The sequence below is a fragment of the Puma concolor genome, chromosome A3 (genome assembly GCF_028749965.1).
Source record: "Puma concolor isolate L17-30 chromosome A3, mPumCon1.1.hap2, whole genome shotgun sequence".
Taxonomy (NCBI): domain Eukaryota; kingdom Metazoa; phylum Chordata; class Mammalia; order Carnivora; family Felidae; genus Puma; species Puma concolor.
The window spans coordinates 38,025,440-38,037,830 of record NC_141669.1 but is presented as its reverse complement, the minus strand read 5'-3'; the positions used below and the strand labels follow the sequence as shown (position 1 = coordinate 38,037,830).

General features: G+C 43.7%; 1 protein-coding gene across 1 annotated transcript in view; it reads right to left on the bottom strand.

Moving 5' to 3' along the window:
* Window positions 1–12,391, bottom strand: part of POLR1B (RNA polymerase I subunit B) — a 29,112-nt gene that overhangs the window by 12,007 nt on the left and 4,714 nt on the right. The window contains exons 2-10 of the mRNA XM_025927116.2: window positions 12,027–12,194; window positions 11,631–11,777; window positions 9,440–9,572; window positions 8,206–8,342; window positions 7,210–7,433; window positions 6,294–6,465; window positions 3,519–3,690; window positions 2,157–2,438; window positions 877–1,010 (exon numbers count right to left, since the gene is read on the bottom strand). Coding sequence (XP_025782901.1) covers window positions 877–1,010; window positions 2,157–2,438; window positions 3,519–3,690; window positions 6,294–6,465; window positions 7,210–7,433; window positions 8,206–8,342; window positions 9,440–9,572; window positions 11,631–11,777; window positions 12,027–12,194 — 1,569 coding nt within the window. The remainder of the gene's footprint in view (window positions 1–876; window positions 1,011–2,156; window positions 2,439–3,518; window positions 3,691–6,293; window positions 6,466–7,209; window positions 7,434–8,205; window positions 8,343–9,439; window positions 9,573–11,630; window positions 11,778–12,026; window positions 12,195–12,391) is intronic.

The window sequence follows — 12,391 nt, the reverse complement described above, 5'->3', positions numbered from 1 at the left end:
TTTTTTTTTTTTTTTTAGTGTTTTACTTATTTTTGAAAGAGAGAGACAGAGCACAAGTGGGGGAAGGGCAGAGAGAGAGGGAGACACAGAATCAGGAGCAGGCTCCAAGGCTTTGAACTGTCAGCACGGAGCCCAGTATGGGGCTTGAATTCACGAGCTATGAGATCATGACCTGAGCCGAAGCTGGATTGCTTAACCAACTGAGCCACCCAGGCGCCCATATCTGATTTTTTAAAAACACACTTTCATGGGGCGCCTGGGTGGCTCAGTCGGTTAAGCGTTCAACTCTTGGTTTTGGCTCAGTCATGACCTCACGGTTTGTGAGTTCGAGCCCCACATCAGGCTCTGTGCTGAGAATGCAGAGTCTGCTTGGGATCCTTTCTCTTCCTCTCTGCCCCTCCCCCTCCCTGTGTCTCTCAAAAATAAATAAACTTTAAAAAATTGTTTAATAATAATAAAAAATAAATAGATAGAAATCCACTTTTAAGACCCAGAAGGTAACAGGGTGTGACGTATACCTTGCATATCTTCAACATTACTTGAAATATAAAGGACGTATTTTGAGGCCCCCTGTATGCCACTAGTATTAACAAAACAAAAAAAGTTAAAAATTTGTAAGATTAGCAGACTAGGGCCTCAATGAAACTACCAAAAAAATGCATGCAGGTCAAAGTATCTGTCACTGACCCTAACCTCTGAAGCCAGCACAAGACAAGACTGTGACAATACAGGGGATGTGGAGGCACTTTCGGAATCAGCTTCTGACCTCCAGACCCCCTGGCCAGTCTACGCTGCCCTGGGGCTACCTCGACAACGAGAAAAGGACAGACAACCTAGGAGTAAGGGACAGAACAGTTCACAAAGACACAAGATCACCTTAAAGTGTCGGAGAGAATCTGCAACACCAGGAGCAAGGTCCTTATCCACCCAGCCAACCATGACGCCGTCCAGCAGGACAGGGTAGCACTCACTGTACGGCCGGTGTGGAGCTCCATCAACTGGAGTGACCCCTGGGGAAGCGAACAGACCAAATGCTCACACCAGAGTGCTTTCTCCTACGTTAAAAAGTCCCTCCAGATAGGCTCGACAACCGCTTCATCATTTTAGAGATCTTGCCTCCAAACCAGAACATTTTTATATTGCTTACATGTTTCCAAGCCCTTTCAGCAAGGATACACAAGAAACTGGTGACTCGGACTGTCTTTGGGGAGAGCAGCTGGGGGACAAGGGTATAAGAGAGGCTTTCCTATGTATATCTTCTATGTTTTGATTAGAACCATGTAAATAGATAAACTTTTCCCCAAAACCTCAACTGCACTTGATCCTCCTTATTTGCAGATTCCACATCTGTGAATTTGCCTACTTGCTAAAATTTATCTGTAACCCCAGCGTCAAGACTAGTGGTGCTTTTGTGTTTATTCCAGGACATTCAGCCAAAGCAGAGATAGCAGCTGTGAGTCCCCCAGAACAAAGGCTCTGTCTCTTATGACATCAGGGTACAGACTACTAGACAACCTCTTTTTAATGGTCTTCCTGCAAACTGACACTGTTTCCTACTTAGAGATGCAGTGGTCGAGTCACCAGATACAGGGCGTGACCCAAAATGTTATTTCTGATATTGCTGAATGTTAATGCATTAACGATAATGCTGAATGCTGGTGTATTTCAAACGTTTTGACATTTTTATTTTTGCAAAAAATAAAATAAAACTATAGCATTTAATTTCTCCCTCACTCATTCTCAAAAAAATGCACCTGACCTACAGACAAGCCAGGAAACCAGCCCGACTCCTGCACAGAAGAGTAAACAGAATTCTTGCAGGAATTCCCTGCTTAGTTCCCAAAGAAGCATAACTTGACAGTTTGCACCTGTTAAAACCCCCACACCCAGGGGCGCCTGGGTGGCGCAGTCGGTTAAGCATCCGACTTCAGCCAGGTCACGATCTCGCGGTCCGTGAGTTCGAGCCCCGCGTCGGGCTCTGGGCTGATGGCTCAGAGCCTGGAGCCTGTTTCCGATTCTGTGTCTCCCTCTCTCTCTCCCCCTCCCCCGTTCATGCTCTGTCTCTCTCTGTCCCAAAAATAAATAAACGAAAAAAAAATTAAAAAAAAAAAAACCCCACACCCAAACAAGACTGTTTATCACTGTCCATCACATACCCAAGCTGCAGAGCAAAGCCGGAATAGATGCTGTATACACAAACTGTGTGACGACCTCACACACGGCAGTCAGGTGGTTCATCAGGCCACAGGGCTCCCCATCTGGGGTGTGCACAGGACAAAGGAAACCCCAGGACTCCGGCAGCAGCCTGCGTACTGTGGTGGTCCTCATCTTAGCAAAATCAGCCCCTCTGTGCACACAGCGGAAATGGGAGAGATAGCGTATGAAGTTCAGCTTATCAGCCACAACACAAAGTCCAGAATCTTGCAGGAAGCCAAGACCTTAATAAAACAAAAGTCATTCAAAAACAGGCTAAACTTAAAAAACAAGTGTATTTCGATGCGAGGCTCTGAGGACAAAACCTCAGAGCACACTATAAATCAGAGTGAGTTATAAAGTTTATTAGCGCTGACGAGTGGGAGGGATTTACAAAATTAGTAGTAAAAAGGCAGTAACCCCCCCCAGATTTCCCAAGTTATATTAGCCCCACTGGTTCCCTCTCTCCTTCTACTACTACCTCCTTTGTGGGAAACGTTAAATGAGTGTGAAACAGCAAGTAACTAAATGGGATTCATCAGAGAGGGATGGAAAATATGTAAGAAGTTGTTAGTCGTAAAAAAAAAATCTGCATCGGTACTATCTGTGTAAAAAAAAGTCAACAGTATTACTTCTGGGCCCTCAATGACTACTTAAGTTTTTCAGGCTTTTCTGATGCACCTGGTTTAGGTGATGCACCCCCTCCCCCCCCCCCCCCACCCCAGACTACCTGTAATGGTTCCTCACAGATCTAAGCTATCTTTAGAATTCTAGAAGGAGGCACAGAGATGCATGTGATGATAAGAAGTGGATTTAAGCTCTACAGATGCCTTGTCTCAAGCCCTTCAGATTGATGCACACTGATGCACACTTGTCAAATTTACAACATGAAATCCGTCTTTAGTGAAAGGGATAAATGCACTTTTTTAAAGGCCTTTTTTCTTTTTTTTTTTTTTTTAAGTAGGCTTCACACCCAGCACAGAGCTCAACATGGGTCTTGAACTCATGCCCCGAGATCAAGACCTGAGCTGAGATCAAGTCTGACGCTCAACCAACTTAACCACCCAGGTGCCCCAAGGGATGAGTTCACTTTTAAAGAGAACCTCTCTCAGCAATATATAAATCCATATTGATCAAATAACTTTAAAACTGTACCTAAAATGAAGTCTATCTATTTTTATTTTTTAATTTTATTTTTTTAATTTACATCCAAGTTAGTTAGCATGTAGGCAACAATGATTTCAGGAATAGATTCCTTAATGCCTCTTCCCCATTTAGCCCATCCCCCCTCCCACAACCCCTGAAGCCAATCTATTTAATTTCACCTGTTTTAGAACGCAGATTCCCAGTAGCAAGAAGATATTCAAATGGTTTTGTAAGGTCTGTTCCCATATTAAAAATCTTCATCAAATTTTCAGTGTTTATGGACACATTGGCCTTCTGAGCCCTCTTGTCTAGAGCAATTTTTATAGACACTAACCAAGCTTCCATTTTTTCCTGAAATAAAAAAAATTTAAACTATTACATTTAAATTACTCACATTTCATACTTACTCCCACATAGTAATCCCATGTCCATAACAAAGGCCCACTGATTTATACATTTGACATGGAGAACGTCTGGTCTATAAGCCTGAAAAACAGTCTTTAATCACACTATTCCTGTTCAGGCAGAAGCCACAAACTCCTGCATATCAAGGTTTCTCAACCTCAGCACCACTGACATTTTGGCTAGATAGTTCTTTGTAGTGAGGGGCCAGGCCCTGCATGCAGGATATTTAGCGCTATCCCTGGCCCTGACCCACGGGATGGCAGTAGCATCCTGCAAGCTGTGACAACCAAAAATGTTTCCAGGCACAGTCAAATGTCCCTTGGAGTGAGGCAAAAACTGCTCCTAGTAAAGATTATCCACATTCACGAAAAGAATCAAAAGTTTGCTCTGGGAGGAAGCGCCTGGGTGGCTCAGTCGGTTGAGTGTCCGAGTCTTGATTTTGGCTCAGGTCATGATCTCAGGGTCGTGGGATCAAGCCCCGCGTTGGGCTCTGCTTGAGATTCGTTCATTCCTTCATTCATTCATTCATTCTCTCTCTCTCCCTCCCCCACCCCCACTCGTGCACACACTCTCTCAAATTAAAAAATAAAATGAAAACAAAAACAAAAATCACATTTGCTTTGGCTTTAGAAAAGTTTTTCATTAAAATGCTCTCATCAAGAAGTCAGAACAGGGGCGCCTGGGTGGCGCAGTCGGTTAAGCGTCCGACTTCAGCCAGGTCACGATCTCGCGGTCCGTGAGTTCGAGCCCCGCGTCGGGCTCTGGGCTGATGGCTCAGAGCCTGGAGCCTGTTTCCGATTCTGTGTCTCCCTCTCTCTCAGCCCCTCCCCCGTTCATGCTCTGTCTCTCTCTGTCCCAAAAATAAATAAACGTTGAAAAAAAAAAAAATTAAAAAAAAAAAAAGTCAGAACAGCTTCAACCCCAGAAACAGGCAACGAGAGCAAAGCTTTAAAGCAGCAGCCACTCTCTTAACAGTAAAAACTAAGAAGAGTCCAAGTCCCCAAATGACGCCCAACACACAAGACAGCTGACAAACTGGTAGGAAAGAGTGACACTCTCTTCTCCTGTAAGTCTGAAGCAAAATGGAAAAGAAGTGAGAGAGCAGAGTCAGAAAACAGGAAAGAAAAGCCACAGACCTGAGGACCAGAGACCCAGGTAGCAGCTCTGTGACCTAAGACAGGAGACCGGAGGAATGAGGACCGAAATGGTCTCTCCCTGGTAAGAGGTCTGCCTATTGCCACTTTGTAGTTAACTTGCTAAGGTGAGCAACTAGCATGGGGCACATACTGTAAGCTGGCACCCTGCATATTTATTTAAGCCTCACAACAAACTTTTCTTCAAAGAGCAGTGCATTATAGGACGACCTGGGCCCAATTTATTTCTGTCTTAAGAATTTTCCAGACTTTACAAAGGTAGCAGGTACAAAAACTCATTATGAAGACTGAGGTGCCGGCTTGTAATCAAACACACTTCTACGGAGAGACAAACAAACTATCACACTAAGTAGAATAAATGAAAATTATAAATAGCCTCCCGTCAGTGCAGGTCAGGTTCTCCCGCCAACTCGCATTTTTGGAGTTCTAGCACTTTTTGACTTTAGAAATGCAGTCGAGTGACTGGAGACCTGTATGTAAGGCCTGCACACAACAGCGCAAGAGAAGTGAGAAGAGGCCTCTAAGAAGCCTTCCTATGAGGTCCCCAGCCTTTCTGGTAAAAGGTTCAGGGGTATAAAGCTGAGCAGACAGTGCCTCTGGCAGGGAGGGCAGACACCACAAAGGACGATGAACAGCGTTCACCAGAGCTGTTCTAAAGTTCAGAGAGGGCAGCTCTTCAGTATCTCTCGCTCCCTATTAAGAAGCCCTCAGAACCAAGCACGGAAATCACAGGACACCTCAATCTCTGCTGTGATATTCAGTGAAATGGCTACTAAGTCTGTAGTTCGGATTATGTCACTGTCCTGTACCTTCCTGAAGATTCTTACTGTGTCCCAGAGTCAGGGGTTCAGAAGCTTAAAACAAAGCTGGTATAAAAGTATGGAAATCTGGGGCGCCCGGGTGGCTCAGTTAACTATCTGACTTCGGCTCAGGTCATGATCTCACAGTTCGTGAGTTTGAGCCCCACGTCGGGCTCTGTGCTGACAGCTCAGAGCCTGGAGCCTGCTTTGGATTCTGTGTCTCCCTCTCTCTCTGCCCCTCTCCTGCTTGCTCTCTCTTTCTCTCTCTCTCTCTCTCAAAAATAAATAACATTTAAAAAAAAGTATGGAAATCACACACGTTTGGCCAGTTACATGTTATCATTAATGTTATGACCGAGACTTGATGTTGCCTTTAACCTCTTAGAAATATTAAAGAAGTTTCTGAATTTGGTATAAACTTAAGATCTTGGATTAAATCCCTTACTGCTGAACAAACAAAAAATTAAAAAGGCAGGCTAACGTAAAGTGCCGAAACTACAAATTGCAAACACGCAGAAAACAGTGCTACCGGAAACCATCTCACCATTCCACAAGAGGGCCGACTGGCCCAAGGGTGAAAGCAGCAAGCGTTTACCTTCAGAAACATAAGGAAGAGCTGACCAGGTGTAAGGACCTCTTGATTCACTAAACTGTCAGGATTCTCCTCCATGCACTCTCCTTTGGCTAAAGCAAAGAGCTTCCGAGTCATGAGACAAAGCATGTAAAACTTTTCAGTACTGGATTTCAAGTGGATACAGATGCACTGGCTGTGTCAAAACAGAAAGCAAAGCTTAAAACGACTGAGCTGCTACTAGAACTTGATGTCCTACGAACCCAGGTTCCCGATTCCCGTTTACTTAAAAGTTCTTACTCATTTTTAAAGACAACTGCTTTTCCTCTTTACTGGCAACATTAGCAAAAGGACAGTACATACTCACAGGGTCTAGAGCTGTGCTGGACCACATGGCATGACATGCAGAATGTGGCTATTTAAATGTAAATTAATTACAACTAAATAAAATTAAGAATTCAGTTTCTCAGTGCCACTGGCCATTCAGGTGTTCAACATGTGACCTGTGCCTACATACTAATTTAAACGCTAGTAACTGTACATGGTTATATAACAGAGTCCTTGCCTTGGAGAAATAAAGGGACAGGATGCCTACAACTTTCAAATGTTACAGGAAGAAAAATGCTGACCTACGTAAAGAGAAATCAAGAGAGCAAACGTAATAAAAATGGTAACAACTAGTGAATGTGAAGTGTCCACGGTACTATTTTTGCAGCAATTCTGGAAGTCTGGAGTTGTTTCAAAATAAAAGTTTAAAAGCACAATAAAAGAAAACGAAACTACTATAGAAAGAAAGGTGTGGATGGCCAGAGGAACAGAGCTGGGCCCTGCTTCCTTAGACCAGAATGCTACCCCCAGGTCCATTCTGATTCCCAGATGACTCATAGCCCTAACTACAACCTCCCGCCCCACAGACAACCGTTTAGGCAAAAGCACGTACTTAAACAGAAACTCTGCAGCCTGTTCATTTGGGTACCAGTCAGGGAGACTGAGCTTCACTCTGAAGCATTCACCTAGATAATTAAGGACCTGTTTTTGTGTGGAACAACCCTCTTCCGTTACGATCCTTAACATCTGAGAAATGGAGTTCCTAAAGAAAGAGTCCTCCTCTTTGCCTTTGATGAGCTCCTGAAAAATCTGGTAATCGGAGAAGTTGACAAGTGCCTAGAATAGAAGAAAAAAACAAAAAACAAAAAACCAAGGTTTTCTTTTTAATCGCTAGTCATAACTAAACAATTTTAGCCATTCTATTTCCCTAGGAAGATTTAGCACTCCACTACTGGCAAATCCAAATGAACTCTCCAAAACAAAGCATGGCTTGTATGGTAAGACAGCAAGATGGCCCCATCATCATCCTTGCCTTCTGGTATTCACAGCCTTGTAGAGTCTCCGCTCACACTAAGTCAGCACTGGCCTGTGTGACCAAGACAACATGGTAAAAAAGTTGATGTGTGATTCTCAAGGTCAGGTCCCAAAAGGGACTGTGGCTTCGGCCTCACTCTCCTGGCTAACCCTCTCGGGGAAGACAGCCGCTTCCAGCAGCCTGTGGAAAGGCCCACGTGCACAGGAACCAGGACCTGCTGCCACCAGCCTGCAATGACCTGCCAGCCATGAGTGACCACCTTGGAAGTGGATCCTCCGGCCCTACTGGCCTTCTAAATGACTGCAGCCCCTGCTGACATCTCACTGCTACCTCCAGAGACCTTGAGGCACAAGTGCCCCAAATCCCAGCCACTTCCAAATTCCTGACCACAGAAATAGTGAGAGAGGAATGGTTGTTGATATTTTGAGCCACTGCATTTTGGGTAATTTATTTTGGAGCAGTGCACAGCTGATACAGCCATCAATTCCACTCGGGAGAACTTATCCATTCTGCACAGAATGTGACCTCCACTGAACCTCTTCATAGCAAAAGAAACACATCGTTAAGTCACACCTTCAGTGCAAATCCCAAAGGAAGGAAAAACAGTTCTTTCCGGTAAATAAAGTTCAACATAACCGTGCCATTTTCCAGGTAGTGAAGGTTCATGTTGACAGCAGAATGTTCTTCCCTTACACAGTGCATTGAAACTCCTATAGAAACAAAGCAAAAAGTCAAAAACTCAGTAATACTGTAACTGCTTTGATAATTACTTTTTTCCCTAAATTATTTTTAATCCTCTTAAAAATAGAGCCAAATCACTAAGGTTAGCCAAGACTGGCAACCAAAAATGTCTCCAGACCTTGCCAAATCCCCTAGGGCACACAATCTCCCTAGGCTGAAAACCACTACAAGTAACTGAAACTACAAATTTAATGAAACTTCAAAGTTTCCTTGTAGAGCTGGGTCCGTGTGTTATAACACGTTATATCGCGAGCACCTTGCAGAGCCTCATCATACAGACTTTATATCCCCTGTACTCTGTGGAATCTGATCAAGAGAAAATGGCTTCATCCAAGAGTCCAAATGGAGAACAGCAGAATTTTAGATTTTGTTTCAGCTTTAAACAAAGACTGGAACAGCATTCCACATCAGTGATGCAAAAGAATAAACGACTAGCCGTTTTGACTTGCTGAGATGCTATTATTCTAGGGATAGTATATATGGCTATCATTAGAGGCTGATTTTTAGCTCAATTATAAAAACAAGTTATTCACTTGCAGGGTTACCCAAGAATGAAAATGTTGTCTTATGAAGTCAGGCTCTGTCACAGTGAGCACTCAGAGGCCAGGTGGCTGTCAGCCAGGGACTCCAAGAGGAATGCCATGGAAGAGGAAACCTACATAGGAGACTTCTGAGGCCCACACCCCCCCTCTGGTTGAGTCAGGCCAGCCTTCGTCTCCATAAGTAAGAACATCAGTACATGCATTCTTTCTTTCTTTGTTGTTAAATGTTTATTATTTTTCCGAGAGCAGGAGACAGAGGATCCAAAGCAGGCTCTGGGCTGACAGCAGAGAGCCCAATATGAGGCTTGAACCCACAAACTGCGAGATTATGACCTGAAATGAAGTCAGATGCTTAACCGACTGAGCCACCCAGGCGACCCATACATGTGTTCTTTCAATGTGAAAAAAATGAAACATAATAAAAGTAGGCTTCCTGCTATAACATGCTTACTAACTTAACAGAAATGCTTACTAGAAAAACAAAACTTTTCTAAAAGAACATTCCAAAGGTCACTATAACTTACCATACTGAGTATAGCCAGGCCCTCTGGTTTTCCATTTTGGTCTTACCATTGCAATGGGGAAATTTCTCCGAGGCATAATTAACATTCGGATGACTTTTTCAATGCCATTGATTATAAAATAGCCTCCCATTTCCTGCCGAACAGATGAATTATAATTTGTTAAACAAAGATACACTGTCAACATGAAGATAACTGCCAGACGCAGTGCAACGTGCAGAAGAGGCACGCAGAGGCGAAAGGGTCTACAGGTCCCCTGGAAACTTCATGGAAACTGTCAGTGTGTGAATTAAGTCTTCTCTCAAGTGCACTAAAAAGGTTCTAGGGACCTGGCAGAAAAGTATGGAAGGATCAGGATACTTTCTTCTACTAGACAGACTCGAACTAACTTGCCCCTCTGTCCCCCTAAAATGATTTCATGATTTAGTCTTCAAATGATATTTAAAAAAAAGAAAAAAAAAACCTTACTTGAAAGAGATAAGTGATAATAGCCATTTTGCTTCCAGGTGAATATGGTTCCCAAATAAGTTAAAAAATTTTGACTGTACAAAAACTCTGGAAACCAGAAATTCAGATTAGCTAAAGAGGAAACTGTTTTTCATTGTTCTGGTATCACATTTTTTTTTCTTAACTAAAAAAATTTTTTTTCATGCTTACTTATTTTTGAGAGAGAGAGACACAGAGAGAGAAAGAGAGAGAGACAGACAGACAGAACACGGGCAGGGGAGGGGCAGACAGAGAGGAGAGAGAATCCCAAGCAGGCTCTGCACTGTCAGCACAGAGTCTGATGTGGGGCTCAAAGTCACAAACCGTGAGATCATGACCTGAGCTGAAACCAAGAGTTGGACACCTAACTGACTGAGCCACCCAGGTGCCCCTCTGGTATCATAGTTATATAATAAATAAAAAGCTACTACACATTGATACTATGAAGCAGGTATATCATGCTGGGTGCTCTATGTTACCAGCCCCATTAATCCTCATAAGTGGCACAGTTATTATGCCCAAAAGAGGAAACTGAGGCGCAGAAAGATGAAAATTCCCATGGGGCGCCTGGGTGGCTCAGTCGGTTAAGCGTCCGACTTCAGCTCAGGTCACGATCTCGTGGTCCGTGAGTTCGAGCCCCGCGTCGGGCTCTGGGCTGATGGCTCAGAGCCTGGAGCCTGCTTCTGATTCTGTGTCTCCCTCTCTCTTTGCCCCTCCCCCCGTTCATGCTCTGTTTCTCTCTGTCTCAAAAATAAATAAACGTTAAAAAAAAAAAAATTAAAAAAAAAAAAAAAGAAAATTCCCAAAGCCACATAACTGGTAAGTGGAGCACTTGGGTGTCAAACCCAGATCTGACAACATAACCCTCATCCCATCACAAAACACAGTCTCCCTACTGCCAGCAGAGTCTATATGTCTTGAGTACTTCAACTCAATACTGCAAAACCACGTATCGCAGATGAAAACAATGCCGAAGGAGAGATACAGGAAGCAATTCAATATGCTCACAGAATCTTACTGTTGGTAAAGCAAGCATCTCATACGGAAAGTGTATCATGCAGGAAATTAGGGAACAACCTATCAATACTTCCCCCATAATAATAATATTCTCTAACTGTGCGGCCACTTTTCACACACGGTCTCATCTGAGACTCATTCTGAGCCTACGAAGTATGCAGCACACAAGATACCAAGCCCCATTTTACCTATCCAGAACTTGGAAGCGGAGAAAGAAAAACTGACCCTCACTGGCAAGTCTCTATCTTCTCACCCCCATCTCAGGCCTTTTCTTTTTTTTTTTTTTTTTTTTTTTTTTAATTTTTTTAAAAAATTTTTTTTCAACGTTTATTTATTTTTGGGACAGAGACAGAGCATGAACGGGGGAGGGGCAGAGAGAGAGAGGGAGACACAGAATCAGAAACAGGCTCCAGGCTCTGAGCCATCAGCCATCAGCCCAGAGCCTGACGCGGGGCTCGAACTCCCGGACCGCGAGATCGTGACCTGGTTGAAGTCGGACGCTTAACCGACTGCGCCACCCAGGCGCCCCTAACAGGCTCCAGGCTCTGAGCCATCAGCCCAGAGCCTGACGCGGGGCTCGAACTCAAGGACCGTGAGATCGTGACCTGGCTGAAGTCGGACGCTTAACCGACTGCGCCACCCAGGCGCCCCTTCAGGCCTTTTCTACCATCACCTGGATGCACGCAATTACCTCTGCTTCTTCATGGTGCTCAATGAGGGCTTTTGGAGGAAGGTTGTATAAGTTGCAAAGCTTAGACTTCACCATGATGGGAACATAGCCAAGAAACTGTTTAATGACTCCTTTTGAGATGCCATTCACTGCCCAGCTGATATCAGCCTAAATGAAAATGAGAGAAGAAAATTACTTAATAATAAAAAGAAACTACCTGGATCTACCAAAGCAAGTAAGTATTTTAAAAGAGTAAAGAAGACCATCAGGTAAATGATTTTATCCTTTGGATTTAAAAGATAGCATCTTTAAATGACAGTACTAAGAAAGCAGAATTCTGGTAGAAGTTTTATTAGGCACCAGCCTTATTCTCAAAAACGTACAACCTAAGAGTCACACGCTGTCACTTGTACTCACTGTCAACTTGCCCCGGTAGGTACTCCTCCGGCCCCGACATTCTGCGGGATAAATGTTGAGCTCTTTGCAGATGTTTCCTTTTGGAACCATCGGTGGACTGATGACAGCATCCACAATAGTAAGAGAGATCCGCTCATCTTTGAAAGCAAATTCAAAGGGAGGTATAGCCTGAAATACAATCCACACGATGAACTGCTTGCATTTCCAAGGCCCTCTTTCTCCAAGATTCTTCCAAAGCTCTCGTGTTCTACAAGCACTGATGCCCAAAATGCCAAATATGACATATCTAAAAAGACGGTTAAAACTACATCCGGTCTACTCATACCCTCACTAAGTACCTGCAACTACAATGAACTAACTCAGCT